This window comes from Pan troglodytes, chromosome 4 (assembly GCF_028858775.2).
Source record: "Pan troglodytes isolate AG18354 chromosome 4, NHGRI_mPanTro3-v2.0_pri, whole genome shotgun sequence".
NCBI lineage: Eukaryota > Metazoa > Chordata > Mammalia > Primates > Hominidae > Pan > Pan troglodytes.
Window position 1 is genome coordinate 175,102,532 of NC_072402.2, and position 21,118 is coordinate 175,123,649.

The following is a 21,118-nucleotide window of genomic DNA, read 5'->3' on the forward strand; positions in this document are numbered from 1 at the left end:
CCTGGCCGTGCTGTTCCTGCCCAGTGCTGTGATGCTGGTGTTCCGGCGTCTCACCTCCTCACTATGCTGGGCCCTGGCCGTCCTCATGCTGGATTTGGCCCACATTTGTTATTTTTCTAATAGGATTAAAAAAAAAATCTAATGTAGTTGCCAATATTCAAACACCAGATCTCACATACAAATCTGAACCTCTGGACGCTGTCGATAAACTGGCAGATCTGGCTGTGCTGCTCAGCATTCCCAGACGGGCTCCCGGCTACAGTTACCATCCGTCCCTGTGCCCTTCCCGCTTGTATCCATGGGAACCGAGGACGGACTGAGAGGGCTTCACAGTTCAAGAGAAGTGGGAGAGAGCACATTTCCTTGTGGAAGTGAAAGCTACTCTGTGGTTAACATGCCAAGGATGTCCAGGTTGAAAGAAAACCACATCCCATCTGCTTGACCCCTGATGCTCCCTGCGTGGGCCCTGCTCCTGGCTCTCCCTAGGCCTCAGTGACCAGCATCTATGTTGACTGCCCTGAGCCTGTCTCAAATTCATTCCCGAATTGAAGTGGAGGTGAATCCAGACTTGAATCTTCAGCTGTTTCCTGAATGTGTCTCCTAAATGTCCCACAGGCGCCTCGTGATCATTCAACAAACACTTACAGGGCATCCACTATATGCCAGGCACTGACATAAAGTCACTCCGGCAAGGCATCATGAAAATAACACGAGGCTGGGTGCGGTGGTTCATGCCTGTAATCCCAGCACTTTGGGAGGCCGAGGCAGGCAGAAAAAAAAAAAAAAAAAAAACACGAAAATCACACATGAAGCTTTGCACTCATTCTCCAGGATTCCAAGAGAGAACACAGCAGAGACCTTTCTTGTCTCTCTCTCCCTTTTTTTTTTTTTTTTAAAAAAAAGAGACAGGGTTTCGCTTTGTTGCTCAGGCTGGAGGGCAGCTTACTGCTGCCTCAACCTCCTGGGCTCAAGTGATCCTCCCACCTCAGCCTCCCAAGTAGCTGGGACCACAAGAATGCACCACTAGGCCCAGCTGAATTTTTTTTTTTTTTTTTTTTTTTTTGAGACAGTCTTGCTTTGTTGCCCAGGCTGGAGTGTAGTGGCGCAGTCTTGGCTCACTGCAACCTCTGTCTCCTGGGTTCCAGGGATTCTCCTGCCTCAGCCTTCTGAGTGGCTGGGATTACAGGCATGCACCACCACACCTGGCTAATTTTTGTATTTTTAGTAGAGACGGGGTTTCACCATGTTGGCCAGGCTGGTCTCAAACTACTGACCTCAGGTGATCTGCCCACCTCGGCCTCCCAAAGTGCCGGGATTACAGGTGTGAGCCACCACGCCTGGCCATATATATATATATATATATATATATATATTTTTTTTTTTTTTTTTTTTGAGACAAAGTCTCACTCTGTTCCCCAGGCTGGAGTGCAGTGGCACGATCTCAAGCTCACTGTAACCTCAGCCTCCTGGGTTTAAGCGATTCTCCTGCCTCAGCCTCCCGAGTAGCTGAGATTACAGGCGTGTGCCACCATGCCTGGCTAATTTTTGTATTTTTAGTAGAGACAGGGCTTTATTGTGTTGGCCAGGCTGGTCTGGAACTCCTGACCTCAGGCGATCTGTCTGCCTTGACCTCCCAAAGTGCCGGGATTACAGGCGTGAACCAACGCGCCCAGCCCTGGCCTCTAATGTTTTAATATTTTGTAGAAACTGGGTCTCACCAGGCCGGGCGCAGCGGTTCACACCTGTAATCCCAGCACTTTGGGAGGCTGAGGCAGGCGGATCATGAGGTCAGGAGATCGAGACCATCCTGGCTAACATGGTGAAACCTTGTCTCTACTAACATACAAAAAAATTAGCTGGGCGTGGTGGCGCAAGCCTGTAGTCCCAGCTACTTGGGAGGCTGAGGCAGGGGAATCGCTTGAACCTGGGAGGTGGAGGTTACAGTGAGCCGAGATTGCACCACTGCACTCCAGCCTGGGCGACAGAGCAAGACTCCATCTCAAAAAAACAAAAAACAAAACGAAACAGGGTCTCACCATGTTGCCCAGGCTGGTCCTGAACTCCTAAGCTGGAGCCCTTCTCCAGCCTCAGCCTTCCAAAGTGCTGGGATTAGAGGTGTGAGTCACCGTGCCCAGCCCTTCTCGTCTCTTAAAGGGGACCGGGCCAAGGGCCTGTTGAGAAGACTAACAGATGTGTTGCAGGTCCTCATGCCAGGGACCACTGAAGGACGGGCAGCCATGGCACACTGAGCTGTCCTGGCCTACTTAAGGCTTCTCTTCAGTCTTTCCAGTCCAGGCTTGGGACAGGAGAGATGACAGTCCCTCTAGGGTGGTGCGGGCATCAGTGGGAGGCAGGAAGCCCCAGAGTGACGGCGCCACCACCAAGGTCTACAGTCCTCCAGGTACCGGGCAGAAGTCAGCTTCCCAGAGAGATGCTCACTGGCAAATGGTACTCAGTGCCAGCCAGTCCTGGGACAGCGCACCCAGCTTCAGGCCTGGATTCTAGTCTGGCTCATGGCTCAATGACAGCGTGACCTTGGTCAAGTCTCCCAATCTTTCTGTGCCTCATCTAGAAAATAAGTGGGCCAGGCATGGTGGCTCACACCTGTAATGCCAGCACTTTGGGGCTAAGGAGGAAGAATTGCTTGAGCCCAGGAGTTTGAAACCAGCCCGGGCAACCTAGGGAGATCCTGTCTCTTAAAAACAAAAAAAATTAAAGTTAAAAAAGAAAAAATGAAGTAAGTGATTGCACACAACGGCGCAAGGTTGCTAGGAGGTTCGCGGGAGACAGCGTGAGCGTGTCTGGTATAGGCCAGATGCATGGCAACGCTCCTGTCCTTCTCTCCATCCCTCATCCCCCGGACCTGCCACTGGGTCCCATCTCTGCCATATTACTCTCTGCCCCTCCCTTGCCTGGCCCCCGCCCCTAGGCCCTGCTGCAACTCCTCCTCCCAGCCTCCCTCTTGCACTCCCTCAGTGTTCTGGGGCCTCTTTACTGCAATACAACACAAACCTATTTCAAACTCTGCTGTGCCGTGCCCTGCCCTAACCTCAAGAGACAGCCCCAGCTCTACTGCCTGGCACTCGTGGCCTCGCAGGACCTAAGGGCTACCTTCTCCAGCCCCGCCTTCTTCTGTTTGGACGGCAGCTGGCCCCTCCAGGCCTTTGCTGTGGCCATTGCTGTTTTCCACACCGTATCTCTGCAGATCCACCCCCAACTACAACTACCCTTCTTTTTTTTTTTTTTTTTTTTTTTTTGAAGCAGGGTCTCGCTCTGCCATCTGCCACGCAGGCTCGAGCGCAGTGGTGTGATCTCAGCTCACTGCAACCTCCACTTCCCAGGTTCAAGTGATTTTCCCGCCTTAGCCTCCTGAGTAGCTGGGATTACAGGCCTGCCCTACCACACTCAGCTAATTTTTGTATTTTTACTAGAGACGTTGTTTCACCATGTTGGCCATGAGGTCTCGAATTCCTGACCTCAAGCGATCTGCCCACCTTGGCCTTCCAAAGTGCTGGGATCACAGGCATGAGCCACCATGCTAACTACCCTTCCTAACTACCCTTCTCTAACCTCCAAGCCAGGCCAGACCAGTGGCTCCCCTCATGTCTGTGGGCACCGGGCCTGGCACATGAGGTCTCGCCTGTACCTCCTCCACTAACCGTGAGCCCGCCATGTCTGCATCACGAGGACCACCCAGATGGCCAGCCCAAGAAAACCATCTTACTCTCCACCCTGCCACATGCCTCAAATTCTGCCCCTCCGGATGCACAGGGGAAGGGCACACGAGACACAGCTGGGTACAGGTTTATTGTGGCACTGGAGGTGAAAGGGGGCCGGTGTGGCCAGCACCGGTGTGCTGTGGTGGTGGAGGGAGTGGGGTGGGAGGATAAGGGGGGTGGGGCAGGGCCCAGGGAACCCCAGGCTCGGGCCAGGAGCCAGGGTTAAGGCAACCATTGCCAGCCCTACCCAGAAATGCAGGGCCACGACTCCAGGCCCCTCAGGCTAGGGGCCACCGCGGCAGCTGTGGGCAGAAGGGGCTCACACATGAGAGAAGGCATGGCTCTTGCAGAGAGGCCTGTCCTTCTTGGAGTAGAAGGTCTTTCCTTCCAGGTTGATCTGACATATCTAAGGACAGCAAAGGCCCAGTCACATGGGGTTGGGGGCAGCAGGAGAGGCCCCTTCCCAACTTCTCCTGCATCTCCCGGGGAATGAACAGAGGGCCGGTGGGCTTGGGGCTCAGTTCGAGGGGCGGGGCTCTCACCGCACAGACGAAGCAGGTGTCATGCCAGCTGAAGCCCAGGGCCTCCAGGAAGCGGTCCCCAGCGTCGATCTTGAAGTCACAGCCATGGCATTTCGTGCCAAACATCTTCTCATAGTCTGAGAATGGGGGCAGAGAGAAAGAGGACCTGGATTCATGCCTGCCCCATGCACCATCCCTCCTCACCCTCACTGGCCAGTGGGTACCTCGCTCGCAATAGGGCACGCCCTCCTCCATGTAGAAGGCCCTGTTCCGGATGGGCGTCTTGCAGGCAGCACAGGTAAAGCAGTGCACGTGCCAGGTCATCTTCAGGGCGTGCATGATCTCCTGGAAGGAGGTCCCAGTCACTCGGCAGGCTCAGGCCCCTCCTGCCCTGCCCTGGGTCACGGGAACACAGGACGGCTGGCCGCAAGCCCTGCTCCTTCTCACGGTAAACACTACATCTAACTGTTCAGGACTCCTACACCTCCATCTCCAACTCCAAGGTCTCTGAGTGGACGACCACTGCGCCTTCAGACTTGCCATGTCCAGCACTCAGTTCCTGATTCCCTCACCCCAAACCTCTCCTCCCACAGCCATCCCCATCACACGGATGGCAACTCCATTCTCCTGTCTGCTGTAGCCAAACACACCCTCCTCTCACACCCCACACCAGGTCCACCAGGAAATCCAGTGGGGCCCACCCCCAAGGCACATCCAGATTCTGAGTGCTTCTCACAGCCTCCCTGAAGTGAGGTAAGCCATGGCCATCTGGCCCGTGGGACCACATAACAACTGGCCTACAAGCTCCTCTCTCTGATCCCAGCTGCCACAGCGTGCCCCTGCAACCCAAGACAGGCCTTCTCCCACTGCATGAAACCGTGTACTGCTTCCCATTGCTCCCAGCAAGAGCCAAGCCCCATGCAGAGGCTGGAGGCCAGCAGGTCTGACCTCGTTCCCACCCGTCTCCTCCACTGCTCTCCCTTGCGTTCTCACCTTGCCTCTGCACACTGACCTCTTGCCCGAAACTGGCACACCAGGCACACTCCTGTCCTGGGCTTGACACCGGCTGTCCCCTCTGCCTGGACTGCTCTGCCCCAGATATCTCTAGGCTCACCCCTCAACCCCTTCAAGTTTCTGCTCGAATGCAGTCTTCTCCATGAGGGCCCACTCTGACCACACCAGCAGCAGCCAGCTGCCTTCCCTGCACCACGCGCCCCAGCACTTGTCGCTCTGCTCTTTCCTGTTTTCCGTAACGTGATCTAACATTACTTCCAGGCAACCTACTTATTGCGCTTATTGCTTACAGTCTGCCTCTCCCCTCTTCTTCCAGCCAAAATGTAAGGCCCAGAAGGGCAGGAAGCATCAACTGTTTTGTTAGCTGATCTATCCCCACAGTGCCTGGCCCTTTGTGGGTGAGTCGACCGGCCTCCGCAGGAGGTGGGAAGGGGCAGAGGCACAAGGGGCTGAGCTCTCCCTGGGCTGGGCTGTTCATCCCTAGGACCCTCGGGGCCAGCCAGGGCCAGCAGTATTCACATCTGGAGCAGGCAGAGGACAGCCTGGGGCCTCGAGGCGGTACGAGGGTCCAAGATGTGTGGGTCCGGCCTGACCTTGACCTTCTCAAGCCTTGGTTTCTTCCCTTGTGAACCGGGAAGCTAATCCCAGCCTTGTGAGGCTCTTAGGAGGATGGCCCTGAGTTTAAATCCAGGGATCCCAGATCCAATCCCTGCAAGGGCCAAGTGGGGACTGTGTCACACGGAGGAGGGTCTCTTCTTCTGGGAGCAGTACTACTGCTTCATTCAGGAATGCCTGCCTGGCTCAGGCTGAAACCTAGGTGTTAAAGGGAAATCTGCTGGGTGCAGTGGCTTACGTCTGTAATCCCAGTGCTTTGGGAGGCCAAGGTGGGAGGATCGCTCGAGGCCAGGAGTTCGAGACCAGCCTGGGCAACATAGCAAAACCTCATTTCTACAAAAAGATTTAAAAATCTGCTGAGCATGCTGGTGGGCACCTCTAGTCCTAGCTATTTGGGAGGCTGAGGTGGGAGGATCCTCTGAGCCCAGGAGATCAAGGCTGCAGTGAGCAGTGATCATGCCACTGCATTCCAGCCTGGGCAACAGAGCAAGACCCTATCATTATACATAAAGAAATAAAAAGCAGATCTCACTTTCCCTCTGCCTCCCAAGTAGCTGGGACCACAGGTGCATGCCACCACACTTGGCTAATTTTCTAATTTTTTTTTTTTTTTTTTTTTTTGTAGAAACAGGGGTCTTGCTATGGTGCCCATGCTGGTCTTGAACTCCTGGGCTCAAGCAATCCTCCCACCTTGGCCTCCCAAAGTGCTGGGATTACAGGCATGAGCCACTGCATCATGCAGGCAAATCTTCTGATTTTTTAAATTGTTTGCTACTGATTTTAAAATGAAACAGTGTGGGCCAAGCAAGACATAAGTGTGGGGGACATGTAGCCTTCGGATGGTGCATTTCTGCCCTCCACAACACCTGTACCCCATCTTACATCTACCTTGCAACCGTGCCGGCCCCAGCATAGTGCCACCCTTCTCTTTAGTGAGGCCCAGAGAGAGCAACTAGCCCCTGCTCACACAGCCAGTAGATCACAGAAACAGGTTTTCTGCCCATGTCTGGCTGGCTCTTCTCACTGTCTGGTGTTGCCTGTTTTAGAGGAGCAGACAAGGTCACAGTGAAGGAACTTGGGCTTTCAGCTGGTGGGAGAGGGGGCTCTACCAGGGGTGTGGGCTGGTAGGGCGGGAGCCCAAGGCTGAGAGGCAGATTTCTCTTTCTTATTTTCTTTTTGAGACAAGAGTCTCGCTCTGTCGCCCAGGCTGGAGTGCAGTGGCGCGATCTCGGCTCACTGCAAGCTCTGCCTCCCAGGTTCACGCCATTCTCCTGCCTCAGCCTCCCGAGTAGCTGGGACTACTCCACCATGCCCGGCCAATTTTTTTGTATTTTTAGTGGAGATGGGGTTTCACCGTGTTAGCCAGGATGGTCTCAATCTCCTGACCTCGTGATCCGCCCATCTCGGCCTCCCAAAGTGCTGGGATTACAGGTGTGAGCCACCGTGCCTGGCCCTTTTTTTTTTGCTGTCTCCCAGGCTGGAATGCAGTGGCACGATCTTGGCTCACTGCAACCTCCACCTCTCAAGATCAAGCGATTCTCCTGCCTCAGCCTCCCAAGTAGCTGGGACTACAGGTGCGCCAGCACACCCAGCTAATTTTTTTATTTTTAGCAGAGACAGGGTTTCACCATATTGGCCAGGCTGGTCTTGAACTCCTGACCTCAGGTGATCTGCCCACCTCGACCTCCCAAAGTGCTGGGATACAAGCATCAGCCACTGCATCGGCCACTCTCCCGTTCTTGCCGACTGATGGAACCCCCAGTTTTGCTGGACACATGGGTGCCCAAAATAAAGACTATATTTCCCAGCCTCCGTTGCCACTGGGTGTGGTCATGTGACTGAGTTCTGACCAACAGGATGAAAGCAGAGGTGCAGGTGGCAGCATCCTCTAAGGATGGACGCCATGGGGCTCTGTCCCCTTTCTTCTCCTTCCGACTTCCTGCTGGCTGGAAGGTGAGCATTTTGGCGGAGGCTGAAGTGTCATCTTGCACCATGAGTGGTAAGTAAGCAGGTGCTGCCAACAGTCAAGCAACAAGGAGGAGCCTGGGTCCACCAGATCAGTCCCAGACCACCCACCCCGGGATGTTTTTAGATGAGAAATAAGCCACCATTATTTTGAGTTTCCCACTGCTCGTGGTCAAGGTAAACCTCACTAATATGAACATCACCACACAGAGCTCTCTGGCTACTCCTGGCAGCCCTGGCTCTGGATCCAGAAATGAGGAGGACGCATGAGACAGAGCAGCTTCAGCATGTCAAGCTGGCCGTTCTGTCATTTCACCAGGGCAGGGAGAGCCCAAAGTGGGAGTCAGGAGGGCCCAGGGCTTCTCCTGGCTTGGTCCTCATGCTCTTTGCAGCCTTGGGCGGTTTCTGAGCAGGAACATGGTCATTTGTTAAGAGCATCCTGACTAATGCAGGGTGAGGCCAGTACAGCAGCCCATTTATTACACTGGTAAGGACCCGGAGAGCTCACTCGGGGAGAGACCTGGACTGAGGGTTTCCCAGCAGCTCTCGTTCCCACTGACAGGCTTGGGACCACCTCCCCGCCAGCCAGCCCTACTCACGCCTGTAATCTTCTTCTTGCACTTGGCACAGCTGGGTGCATAGCGCACGTCATAGCATGGTGGGCAGAAGATGGCGCCCTTTTCCTCAAAGAAGCCACCCTCTTCCAGGACCTTCCCACACTGGCTACACACAAACTCCTCCGGGTGGTACGCGTGGCCCAGCGCCACCAGGTAGCGGCCCCTGCAGGGAGGCGAGAGCGGTCAGAGGGAGCACACGCAGAGAGGTGGGGGTCTTGGCCCCCTTCAGGTTGACTGACCACCCACCAGGAGGCCTCGGGAGGGACAGTTCATTCTCCCCATTTTCCACATAGGATAGAAGACAGGCTTGGGAAGTGACCGTGGCAGCCATGAAGCTTACAGAGCCAGTCCGCCACACTGAACTGCTGGTGACAGGAGAGGCAGCTTTAGAGCAGGGAGGACCCCGGGAGGAAGGGCTGAGGACTGGAGCCTCATAAAAGCTGAGCCGCCCCTGGGCAAACCCTGGAGCTGCCCTGTCCTGCTGGCCTGCCTGTTCTACCTGGCAAGAGCTGAGAGAGTTGGCTGGGCACAGTGGCTCACACCTGTAGTCCCAGCACTTTGGGAGGCCAAGGCAGGCCTGAGATCACCTGAGGTGAGGAGTTCGAGACCAGCCTGGCCAACATGGTAAAACCCGTCTCTACTAAAAATACAAAATTAGCCAGGCATGGTGGCGGGTGCCTGTAATCCCAGCTACTCAGGAGGCTGAGGCAGGAGAATCTCTTGAACCAAGGAGGCAGAGGTTGCAGTGAGCCGAGATCGCGCCACTGCACGCCAACGTGGGCAACACAGTGAGACTCTGTTTCAAAAAAAAAAAAAAGAGCTGACAGAGATGAGAGCAGGCCAGGCCTGAGAACTAGGAAGGCTCTAGAATCCGGCACGCTGATGCTGGGGGGTGTTTGATGCTGCTTGGCCCCACGGGGCAGTGCACAGACGGAGTGGCTCCAGGCCTGTATGCTCTGAGAGCAGAGGGAGACAGAGAGCAGGAGGGAGGGGCAGACGCATTGGGAGGGGGCAGGCCCCTCTTTGCCCAGAGAGCAGCAAAGGTAGGGGTGCAGCTTCAGCCTATGGTTGGCCCTTCGGCTATTTCGCCACGGCAGATGCTGCTAGCAGTTGTTGTGGGTGGGCTGGGGTAGGTAGCGTGGGATTAAGAATCGGAGGACCCAGCCCAGGTCCCTACTCCTACTCCAGCTGAGAACTGAATCCTTATTCCCCCCAGTCGAAGCTGAGGCAAGACAGGTGGGCAGACAGGTGGGGCTGGGCTGCAGGACGGGAAAGCCAGGGTCGGACAGGAACAGGCCACCCACCGGATGACCTTGTGGCACTGGTGACACACGGGAGTCTTGCCGTTGTTGCTGCCCCCTCCTGGCACCCCTCCGGCAGCTGCCTGCACAATGGAGGTGCGGCTCTGCAGCGGCGTGGGCGTGGCCGGCTGGCTGTGCCGGGTCAGCACTGTGCTCGTTTTGTCCGGGGCATAGCGCTCGGCAAACGCAGGGTCCACGGCCCAGGGCGGGCGGCTGGTAGGGCTGGGGGCGGTAGGGCCTGCCGGGGAAAGTGACTCTAAAGGGGTGCCCAGGGACCCCAAAGGACGGGGGTGGATCCCCAGGCAGCTGAGAGAAGCCCACCACCCCCATGCCCCTGGAGGCTGCCCACCCTTGCCCAGGCCCGAGCCCACTCCCTCTCACCAGGCCAGGGCTCCTGGGGTGTAGATGAGGCTGGGGCTTCCGTCCCGGGCACCTGGCTGCAAGATCTGCCATTCAAGGCCCTGCATGGCTGAGCTTCCTGACATGGCCCCACCCCCCAACCTGGGTCCTGCTGGCCCCACGGGAGATGCCTGGGGGCGTGGAAACTGCCGAGTTGGATTCCAGGTCCCACTGGGGTAGGGATGGGAAGGGCAGCTTCTCCTAGCAATGTCCAGTTAGCTGGTGTGCGGTCTCTAGCTGGGAGACGAGGCAGGGCTCCCGCTTCTGAGGCAGCTCCTGGGGCTCCCCTCATGCCAGGAAGCCATCTGTGATGGCAGGGCAGGGTCCCTTTGCCAGGTACCCCCTCCCACTGAAAACGAGGACGGCAGGGCCCAAACAGTCCGAACCACGAAACACCCCCACACCCCAAATGCAAACCAGGTCCACAAAGATAGAAGACAGGCAGAGCAAGCAGGGCTGAGAATGTTTATTCCATGCCCAAGGCAGCACAGACCTGGCAGACAGCAGTACCACAGGGCAAAGAGGGAAGGCAGTGTCAGATGAACCCAGGTGGGCGGCCAGGGCCAGGCCAGCAGGAGGCTCAGGCCAGGGGCAGGAAAGGGGGGGTGAGGTAGGCAGAAGCTGGAGGCACTAAGGGGGTGCCCTGGGCAGGAGGAACAGAAAGAGGGAGGCAGAGAGGGCAGCCGGCTGGAGAGGGCCGGGCTACGACTGCACGTTGAGCACGTGGGCAGAGCGCTGGTGGTGCCAGTCCCGGAGGCGGGTGTAGTGTGGGCTCTGCAGCTCCAGGACATACTTTTCCCTGAGGGGCAGAGAGAGAGGGAGGAAGAAGTGGAAGGAAGGAGAGATGGAAGGGAGGCAGGGAGGGAGGAGGGAAGGAAGGAGGGAGGGAAGAAATGAAAGAAGGAAGGAAGGAGGAAGGGAAGGAGGGAGGGAAGGAAGGAAGGAAGGAAGGAAGGGAGAATTGAGAGCCCCAGCTGGGAGCCTCAGGAGTAGACACAGGGCAGTAGCTGGAATGGAAGAGGCAGGAGATGGGAGAGGGGCTGGTGCCCGTCCCTGTACCTTGATTTCTTCAGGTGCTCCTCATCCGGGTCTTGCACTGAGAGGGCAGAGGCAGGCATTGACCAAAAAAGACACAGGGTCAGGGCTCACGCCTGGGCTGGGGGCGAGGAGAGTACCCCCTGCCCTGGGCTGGCACTTACTGAACTCGGTGCCTGTGAGGTGGGCAAGGATGCGGAAGGAACGCGACTGGCCTGTCCCCGGCCGCGGCCGCCAGTCCTCTGTGTTCTCCATCAGCCGCTGCTTGCTGGCATCTGGGACCAGCGGTCGGAGCGGCTGTCTGTGGGGAGGGTGTGGCTCAGAACCCCACACTGGGGGTGGGTGGTGGGGGCAGCCCCTCCCAGGATTTGGTGCATGTGGGTTTGGGTTACAGTGATTGGAGGGAGTGGGTAAGGGTGAGGCCAGGAGCCCTGCTGGGCGGGTAGGTGAGAGGACAGGAGGGCGAAGTGGAGAGGAGGGCAGCCAGGGTGGGGAGGGGCCGCCACCCAGAGTGCCAAAAGGAAGAAGAAAGGCACAGGCAGAGGGGGGCTCACTGACTTGTCAGGGGTCTGCACCTGTGAAGGAAATAAGACAGATAGACAGATAAAGGGACAAAGGGACAGACACAGGAGAGGAAGAAAGACGGGGAGGGGTCAGAACAGCCGGGGACAAGGCGGCACTGAGTCTGGGGCTCAGCTGGCCCGACACCACAATCCAAACCCCAGCCGCCAGCAGGGGGCGCGGCCTCATTCAGAGACCCCTCCCCAGGGCGGTGCCCTGCAAGGCGCCACAGCCTCGGGAGGGGCCCTGTGCCTGCAGCCCCACCCCGGCCGCCAGGGGTCGCTGCCGCACGGTTCCGCCGGGCTGGGGCGCGGCACAGACTGAGCAGCAGCGGGCAGCGGGCAGCGGGCGTGGGGCCACAGTGGACCTGATGGCGTGGGCGTGGGCGCGGGCGGGCAGGGGCCGACGTACCCATTCTGCTGCGGGGCGCTGTCAGCGGGCGGGGGCGCCCCAAAGGGCCGGGCCGTCTTGTTGAGGGAGACGCTGGGTGCAAAGGTGTACCGCGGAGGGTCCGCGGCGGGGGCGGAGGCCTGGGCAGAGACACAGCCGGGCAGGGCGGGCGGGCAGGGTAAGGTGGGGGCCTGGGTGGAAGTGGGGCGCCTGCAGCAGAGGACAGCGGCAGCTCCAGCCCCCCACCCCCACCCCCACCCCCTACATCTATTTGGAGGCTACGGGGAGAGGACGACTCAGGTTTCAAGGGGCCCATTTGGGAGTGGCGATCTCAGTCCACGCAGGACCGAGGGCTGACCGAGTGCGGGCGAGCACGCAGCGCCGGCGGCGGGAGGCAGCAGGCGGACAGACAGGCGGACATGCGTGGTGCCAGGACCGTGCGGCAGCCCCTGGCTCAACTCCAGGGCCCTAGACCCGCCTTAGCTCCGGTTTCTGCCCTCTACTCCCGGCCAGGGATTGGGGTACCGAGAATGTGCCAGGAGGGCGAGCAGGCCTGGCCGTCCAAGCCCACACCGCCCACCGCCCGGATGTCCCGGCCAGCCTCGTACCTTCTGCGGTTTGCTCTGAACCGGCTGGGCCCTGGAGGAGAAGGAAAGCGTGACAGCGGGCCGGGCCCGCAGGGATCCCCACTGCCAGCGCCGGCGCACCCATCCATGTCCACCCGCATACCTGCTCAGGCCCAGGCTGAGGCGCTCCCCGCAGGCCCGGATCTTGTTCTGAGCTTCGATGTGTGTGAGGCTACCCGCATTCTCGCCATCGATGCTCAGCACCCAGTCACCCACGGCCACTCCGGCCTGCGCCGCTTTGCCCCCAGGAGTGAGCTGTGGAGAGAGAAGCAAAGTGACCGAGGCCCTGGACCCTGCAGACCCAAGCCAGGCTGACGGTGGTAACACTGCCCCACCCAAAGCTGCCCCACTTCCAGAACCCAGAGAGCTCTTCATTCAACATAGTTCTAGGCAGCTGCTGGACACTAAAGCAACCCAGGAGGTGGTGGCGTTCACCTGAGCTTCACAATTTCCCAGTCGCACTGCTTATTTATTCACTGCCAGACCCTCTCCCTCAGGTGGTGCTCACCTGAGCTTCCCCAGTCACGATGCTTATCTATTCACCGCCACCACCCTCCCCCACAGTCCAGAAATTGCTATGATGTCCACAAACAGCCACGCTCAGGCTAAAGCCCAAGTTTTTCAGGAGGACCGTTGCCTTTTGAGGCTCCTGCTGGCCTCCTGCCCAGGCCACTCCACCTACCAGATATGCCCTCTGGCCCATGCAGGGGGCAGCTTCCTCCCCGAAACCACCGGGGGCTCTTATGGACCTCTCACCCCCCAGGACCCTGTCGGGGGCCATCTATAGGGGTCTGCTGGGACCCTTTGAGAGCCAGGAACAGGCCCTGTTATCTCCCGGTTCCCTGTGAACACTGCCTGAATGGGACCTAAGTTGACAGCTGGGACTTCGTAGGCCATACATGGCTGTCACTCCCAAGCCCTCGATTGCCAATTTCCCCTGACCCCAATCCTTCAGGCTCTTGAGCTGGGAGTCCCTGGTTCCTGTGGCAATGAGTAGAGACAGTAGGCTGGGAGAAATGGCCGCCACCAGCATGAGCTGAGACCATCAGGAATGACTTCGAGGAAGCGGTGGGCCTTGGTAAAGGAGAATGGCGTGTGCTGCCTAGCGGGTGAGAGTTCACTTACGATGGCTTTGAATGCCAGGGGAAGGGACCAGGACTTGGCTTTGAAGGTAGAGGGGCTACTGGCAGTTTTAATGTCTGGGATTGGGTATCTCCCAGGCCCTGAGAGGGTGACCCTGATAAACCCCTTCCAGGCCTCTAGCCCAGCCCCAGCAACACAGGCAGGGCAGCTTGACTGGGTCCGAGCCCAAGGGACCACCCAGCCATCTGGCAAGAGGCCTGGCACTGCATCAAGTAGGCTTTTGTGAGGCAGTGCTGGAAGACAATTTCACTGGGTGGGGGGGATCTGGGGGGTCCAGGCTGCCAGTGGCCCCAGGAGGCTCCTCAGGTGGGTCAGTGCACAGACTGAGCTGAGGCAGGGAGAGGGGAGGCAAGAGGTTTCAGAGAGATGTCAGAGGGCAGGGCAGCCAGGCACAGAGGTTGACAGCACCGGGAAAAGAAAGGCGAGCTGGGCTCAACATGACCTCCTGCTTGCATAGGAGGTCAGAAGGCTAAGAGAGCTCGGCGGCCCCTCCCTCACTCGCTAGATAAGAAGACTTGCTTCAGTTTATTGAGCACCAAGTATGCTACATATTGACACTGAATCTTCCAACAACCTTGTGGAGTAATTGGGATTTTACCCATTTTGCACTTGCAAATGTACACAGAGAGGTTAAACAACTTGCCTCAAGTCACCCAGCTAGTAAGAGGCAGAGCCAGGAAGTGTCTCTGACCCTAAGGCTCCACCACTGTGGGCCACCTCTGCTGAGCATGGGGGCCCAACTGAGGGGTCAGCCCACCCGGAGACACCCTGAGCCACTCCCTCACCTTTAGTTCAATCCAACTAAATCAACCCCTTATACTGTGTATGGGGAAGTGACACCCCAGAGGGGAAGTGACTTACTCAAGGTCATGGTGAGTCAGTAGAAGGGAAACCTGGCCCAGCCACTCCCTGCCCACAGGGCTGGCTCCTGGGAGCTGTGGGCTGAGCCCGAGGTGGGGGTCTTGGGGTGCAGCTAGCTGGCTCCTGGAGAGGGGGTGGGGGGCAGGGACGGCTTCCCTTCCCAGAGTGAGGAGGGCAGGAAGCACAGAGGATGCGGGGTGTTCAGAGCGTGGGGAGGGCAGCAGGAGAGCAGAAGACAGCGCTGGGCGGGTGGCTGGAGAAAGGCAGGGAGGGGCTCAAGCCAGGGGCAGGGTAAGGCCAGAGGAACCAAGGAGGGAAAAAGCCAGGGGGCTGGACCCTGCATGAGGTGGGGGTGAGTCAGCCTGAGCAGCCCAGCCCCCCAGTCCCAGACGTTACCTCATCTCCCAGGCCTGGGCCCACAGCCAGCCCTTGCCCCTCCCACCTCCCTCCATTCTGGGGTCAGGGGAGGGGGAGGGGGCTGGCCTAACTCAGAAAAGCCCACCTCACCCACCCATGTGGGCCCAGGTCCAACTCCAGGGCTGGGATCAGCTAGTGGCCCCGCCCACATGCCAGGGATGCTGACCAGGGAGCTGGAGCCCGGAGTGCCCCCAACAGGCCATATCTGAAAGTCATCTCCATCAGGGAAGAAACTGAGGTTCAGGCTCCCCAGACACACTGGGCCAGCACTTTCCCAGGGAGCAGGACGTCAGGTAGGTTTCAGGGCTGTGTGAGGGCTATGTAGTGGGATGTGTGTCATAGGGCAACCACTGCCTCACTACCCTGCTGGCGGGGCAGGTTCCAGGAGAATGCCATCAAAGGACCCCTGAGAAGAGCACTGCTGGCCTGCCCACCCTAACCCCCACACCCAGCTCCTACAGACAGACTCCAGCTTGAGCCCCTCCTCAGGCCACGACCCTCTGGGCCCCTCCAGGCTGGGCTTGCCTTGGGCTTCCTGACAACAGCTGCCTGCCCACCCGGCGCCTGGGTGCGTCTCTCGGGGCAGGCGGATATAGGGGCAGGAAGTCCCCACCCCCTCCTGACCCCCAGGCCAGTCAGAGATGCCAGCCGACAGGCTGGCCTCACCCACTCTGGGCAGGCAATTTGTTGTGTCTCACAACTGGACCATACAGCTGGGGCTGCAGCCTGGTGACCAGCTGAGAGGCCCACCAGTGGGGTTCAGGGGGCCAGGCCTAGGCCTGCCCTTTTCAGCTCTGCAGACTGCAGCCACTGTTGGCCATCCCAGCGTGGGGCTGCATTCTTGGGCTTATAAGGCAATCCCCCTGCTACAGGGAGGAGCCAGCCTCCAGCTCCACCCACACCAGGGCAGGCTCTTGGAAGCTGAAGTTAAGCCCCTAGAATGGAGCCCTGTCCTACACTTCTGCTTGGGGTCAAAGGCCACCACATCCTGAATGGGAACAGTGGATGTGGGTCCTTACATAGGCTGGGGAGAGACCCCTTCTACCCACAAAAAATGCACGCCATGCCGTGCCTCAATTCCAATCCCTGCTTCACCATGGACTCGATGAGCGAGCCCCGCCACCTCTCCATGAGTTCTTCTCTCATCTGGAAAAACGGGATGAGGATTGCTATTCCCTGGGCGGCAGTGAGGTTGAAGTGAAATCCTATAGTCACAGTGTCCTTCCTGGGGCCTGGCTCCAAGCATTGCCACCTCAAGTTTAGATACCTCCTGAAATGTTAGGCTCCCATCCTGCACAATGAGCCTCCCTCCAGCCCTCAGAGGTGGCCACAGGAGCTTGGGAGAACAGCATCCGGTACAGTGCAGGGCTGGAGAAGCCTGGGTGCTCCCTCCCAGTATCCACCTCATTGGGAGTCCTTGTGGCAGGCAGGTACCACTACATCTCCGGACCTAGACATCTCCTGGCCTGCTGGCCCCTGACCAGCTCCTGTTAGGACTCCCCCCATCACCCTCTGGAGACCTGAGCACCGAAAGACCGCTGGGGGAGCCCCCTCCCCAAACCTAGGCTCACCCGGGAAATGGAGAGGGGCACATTGAAGTCCTTGCCCCCTTGCAGCCGGAAGCCCCAAGGTGCTGGCCCCTCCAGCACTACTTTGAAGGAATCCATGATGCCGGCTCCTGAGAGGAGAGAAGAGAAGGTGAGTGGCCAGCATGGTGGGCGGGCAGGCAGGCAGGCCGGGCCAGCTCAGGATACCAGCCTTGGACAGGGGCCAGGCAGGCACGGGCAGCCCCTGGGCATACCCAAGCCATAGTAGGCAGGTATTTTGTCAGGCTGGCCTGGGCTGCTGGCTGGCGGACCTCACTTTGGAAAGACAGGAGCAGCCCCCCTCCCCTTGGGACTGGAACGGTGAGGGGTGCCTGAATCCAGGTTTGAGGTTCTTTGCAACCAGGGGTGGGCCGAGGGACTAAACTGGCGCGGCCTCCCCCCAAGCCAGCCTGGAGCCTCGGGCGGCCGGGTGAGTCAGGGGCCGGCTCTCCTCTCCCCCGCCCCCAGGTCCCGGCAGGCAGGCCGCGGCTGGAGCCTGCTCGGACTATATAAGGCGTGTAAGCTGACACTGTGCGGAGAGCCAGCGGAGGGAGCACACGGGGGCTTGGGACGCGAGGGGGAGGGGAGGGGAGGGAGGCGGCTGCAGCGGATCCTCCTAGCCATTCCGGGACCAGTCGAGGCTGCTGGGAGCCAGGGCGGGACCCCTGGGTGCTGAAGAAGGGGAAGGCGGGAGTGGGGTGCGGCCCCTGTGGAGACAGATGGGGGCTGGGACCCTCAAGCATAGCTTGGAGGGGGATCCTTCCCCGAGCCCAGTGGGGGGTGGTGCCTCCCACACAGAACTGCTCCCACACCGACGTGACTCAGTTTCCCCTTAGTCCCCCGCCCGGGCCCCATGCATTAGACTGGCCCCGGCCGCAGGAAGCGGCGCAGGCGCCAATCGGCCCCGCCGCAGCCGGCTTAGCGGCAGGAAGGCGGGGGCGGGGGCGGAGGCAGGGGCCAGGGCCAGCGGGAGGAAGCACAGCCTGGACCACGACCCCCAGTGCCCTTTGTGGTCCTCAGCAGGCCCCGGGCGCCCGCCTGGTCCAGCCCAAGACGCCCCGCGCGGTCGTCGATACCTGCTTGGCCCGGCCAGGGCGCTGCTCTGCGTCGGGCTCCAAGGAGCCTCGTTGGGATCGGCCGCCAGTGTTCTGACCCCGCCCCCACAGCCACCCTCCACTTTGAGCGCGCGGACGGGGGCGGGGCACCAGGCCACGCCCTCGTCGCGACCACGCCCACTAGACTTTCTCCGCCGGTGGAAAGCCCCACCCAGCTCTTCCGTCCTGCCCAATCACCAAGTCCCGTCGGGCTTAGAGCTGAGAGGCCTCGCCGACCCGGGCCCTGCAACGGGGCGGAGTCGGGAGGGGGCCGGGGCTGCGGGTCGCCTCCTTAGGGAAGCGCTGCCTCGCCCAGTCCCTCGCACCGCCCGCTGGCGGAGGGAGAGGAAAGCGGACCTTCAAACCAGACCGACCTGGGACATAGTAGTCTCTGAACCTTAGTTTGCTACTCCGAAAAATGGGACGATCAAACTCGCCTCGCAGGGCTGCCGCGAGTGTCGGTATCGTAGGCGCAACCCTCGGGGACTGCAGAATCTGTAAATCAGAGGGGCTGCGGGAGACAAGTTGAGGGGGACAGGGGCGTTTAAAGCTAGAGTTGCGCAACGCTCTGCCGAAGGCAGGAAAACAGGGCAGGAGCGGACGCCGGGGGTCCCTGCAACCCCGAGCCGACCCGCGCACCGTCGGAAGCGCCGCGTCCCGCTCCACCTGGGCGAGAGCGGACTGCGCCGCCTGGGAGGCGTCCTCAGAGTCCCGGCCCCGCGTTCAGCCCAGGCACTAGGGCCGGCGGCGCGGACACTGAGCGCATGCGGGTGTCGGGGTGAGGGAAGGGGCGTCCACCCTCCACTCGCTTGGTGGTCCTGGCCCATCACCTCCTCCTAGGACAGAGTCGCTGCAGTTCTCCCCTCTCCATCCACAGTCATCACACCCACCCTGTTCTGCACAAACCGCCGTGAGAGTTCTCGTCGTTAAAGACCTTCTCTTGACCCCACATCCCTCTCCAGCTACTACCCTTTAATTCTCTCGAGAGTAAAATTCCTCCAGGGAGTTGTCTGTTTATCGCGTCTCCACTTGCTTTCCTTCAGTTATCTCTTGAAGCCATGCCAGGCGGGCTCTTGTCCGCACCAGTCCCCTGAGATCTCTCTTCTCAAGGTCCCCTGTGGCCTGGAGGCCATGGGGCCATGGAATCCGTGGTGGTTAAGTTTCATCCTGCTCTGCCTAGGGGCAGCACTGGTCCAGGTTGATCCTTTTCCGCGAAACACCCTTTTTCCCTGGCTTCACAGCTTCCCCCTGCCCCACTGGCCCCTCCTTCCCATCCTCCTCTGCCTCTGGCCTTGGCCATCTGATGTCGCCTCTCTTTATGCTCACCCCCTGAGACCCCGTACTGTCCTGTGGCTTTCAACACCACCTATATGCAAAGGCATCCCATGTTTCATGGCCAGCCTGACCTCTCCCCAGGAACTCTAACTCCATTATCCAAAACCCTGCCTAGATGTTTACTAGATCGGGTCCCCAACTCCCCGTTTGTGGCCTGTTAGGAACTGGGCTGCACAGCAGAAGGTGAGCAGCGGCAAGCCAGAGAAGCTGAGTGCAGCGGCAGCATTAGACTCCCATAGGAGCATGAACCCTATTGTGAACTGTGCATGCGAGGGATCTAGGTTGCTCATTCCTTATGAGAATCTAATGATAAATGGGCCGGGTGAGGTGGTTCACGCCTGTAACCCCAGCACTTTGGGAGGCTGAGGCGGGGGAGGATCACTTGAGGTCAGGAGTTCGAGACCATCCTGGCCAATATGGTGAAACCCCGTCTCTACTAAAAATGCAAAAATTAGCTGGGCGTGGTGGCGCATATGCCTATAATCCCGGCTACTTGAGAGGCTGAGGCAGGAGAATGACTTGAACCTGGGCAGCAGAGGTTGTAGTGAGCCAAGATGTCTCCACTGCACTCCAGTGTGGGTGACAGAGCGAGACTCCATCTCAAAAAAAAAAAAAAAGAGTCTAATGATAAATGTACTGCACTCGAACCACCCTGAAACCATCCCCACCCCACCCCGAGTCTGTGGAAAAATTGTCTTCCATGAAAGCGGTCCCTTCTGCCAAAAAGTTTGGGGAACCACTGTACTAGGTATCTCAGACCATCATGGCCCAATTCAAACTTGTGCCTTTCCCACCTTCCTAACTCCTTCCTCACTTCAAGAAGTGCCACCAACATTTATCCAACTGGTTCAGCAGAAACGATGAAGTTATCCTTTCTCTTCTGTCCTCCCCCAGATTCTGCAAATTCCACCTTCAACATGTTCACATCTAACCGCTGCTGCCACCATTGTCCCAGCCACTGCCATTTTGTGCCTGCGCCCCTGTAACAGTCTCCTAACGGGCATCCCTGCTTTCACCCTTGCCCCTTCCAGAGTCTTCACGAAGCAGCCAAAGTGATATTTTTAAAGCCAGAATCACAGCACCATGTCGCTCTCAGCTTTTAGCATTCCAGTGGGCTCATATTGCACTCAAAATAAAACTGAAGTCCTTAAGCCCTACAGAATATGAATAAACTGGGTCTGACTCCTACCACTCGCTCCCTCCACTCCAGCCACCCTGACCTCCTCACTCACATTTCCTCCAGCAGGCCAAGCATATTCCTGCCTCAGGGCCTCTCCACTTGCCAGTTCCCCTGCTTGAAACACTTTTTTTTTTCTTTTTTCTTTTTTTTTTTTGAGACAGAGTCTCGCTCTGTCATCCAGGCTGGAGTGCAGTGGTGTGATCTCGGCTCGCTGCAACCTCCGCCTCCCAGGTTCAAGTGATTCTCCTGCCTCAACCTCCCGAGTAGCTGGGACTACAGGCATGAACCACCATGCCCGGATAATTTTTATATGTTTAGTAGAGATGGGGTTTCTCCATGTTGGTCAGGCTGCTCTCAAACTCCTGACCTCCAGCGATCCACCTGCCTTGGTCTCCCAAAGTGCTGGGATTACAGGCGTGAGCCACCATGCCCGGTGCCCGGCCCTTGAAACACTTCTCCAGGTATCTCAGCAACAGGTTTCCAACTTTATTTAGGTCTCTGCTCAGATGTGGCCTCCCTCCCAGGGCCTTCCCTGATCACAGCTGAAACAGCAATCCCTGGACGCCTCACCCGCATCACACACTAGGCCCTCCCTCTGCTTTATTTTTCCCCATAGCATCTCCATCATCTCACATTCTGTATGAAGTGTTTGTTTATTTAAGAATCCCACAGCACCAGAGACATCTGGATGTGGAAAAGGCATCTCCAGATTCCATGTGTGGAGGGAGATGGGGGAATG

General features: G+C 58.5%; 1 protein-coding gene across 8 annotated transcripts; it reads right to left on the minus strand.

Annotated features, from left to right (window-relative positions):
• Positions 1 to 26: 26 nt before the first annotated feature.
• On the minus strand, positions 27 to 17,975 carry PDLIM7 (PDZ and LIM domain 7). 8 transcript variants are annotated; one of them, XM_016954361.4, is made up of 14 exons: positions 17,847 to 17,950; positions 16,756 to 16,862; positions 12,867 to 13,018; positions 12,746 to 12,776; positions 12,159 to 12,277; positions 11,741 to 11,761; positions 11,351 to 11,487; positions 11,211 to 11,247; positions 10,134 to 10,189; positions 9,756 to 9,990; positions 8,434 to 8,614; positions 4,465 to 4,585; positions 4,262 to 4,377; positions 27 to 116 (listed from the first exon to the last, which is right to left on the minus strand). In XM_016954361.4, exons 2-14 carry the CDS (start codon positions 16,849 to 16,851, stop codon positions 84 to 86), a joined length of 1,335 nt encoding a protein of 444 aa, XP_016809850.2. In that variant the 5' UTR covers positions 16,852 to 16,862; positions 17,847 to 17,950; the 3' UTR covers positions 27 to 83. The 8 variants fall into 8 exon arrangements, 6 of the variants coding, with proteins under 6 accessions (XP_016809850.2, XP_016809847.2, XP_016809848.2 ...); XM_016954358.3 differs by lacking the exon at positions 27 to 116 and adding an exon at positions 3,789 to 4,125; XM_016954359.4 differs by lacking the exons at positions 27 to 116; positions 17,847 to 17,950 and adding exons at positions 3,789 to 4,125; positions 16,986 to 17,156.
• Positions 17,976 to 21,118: the final 3,143 nt, after the last annotated feature.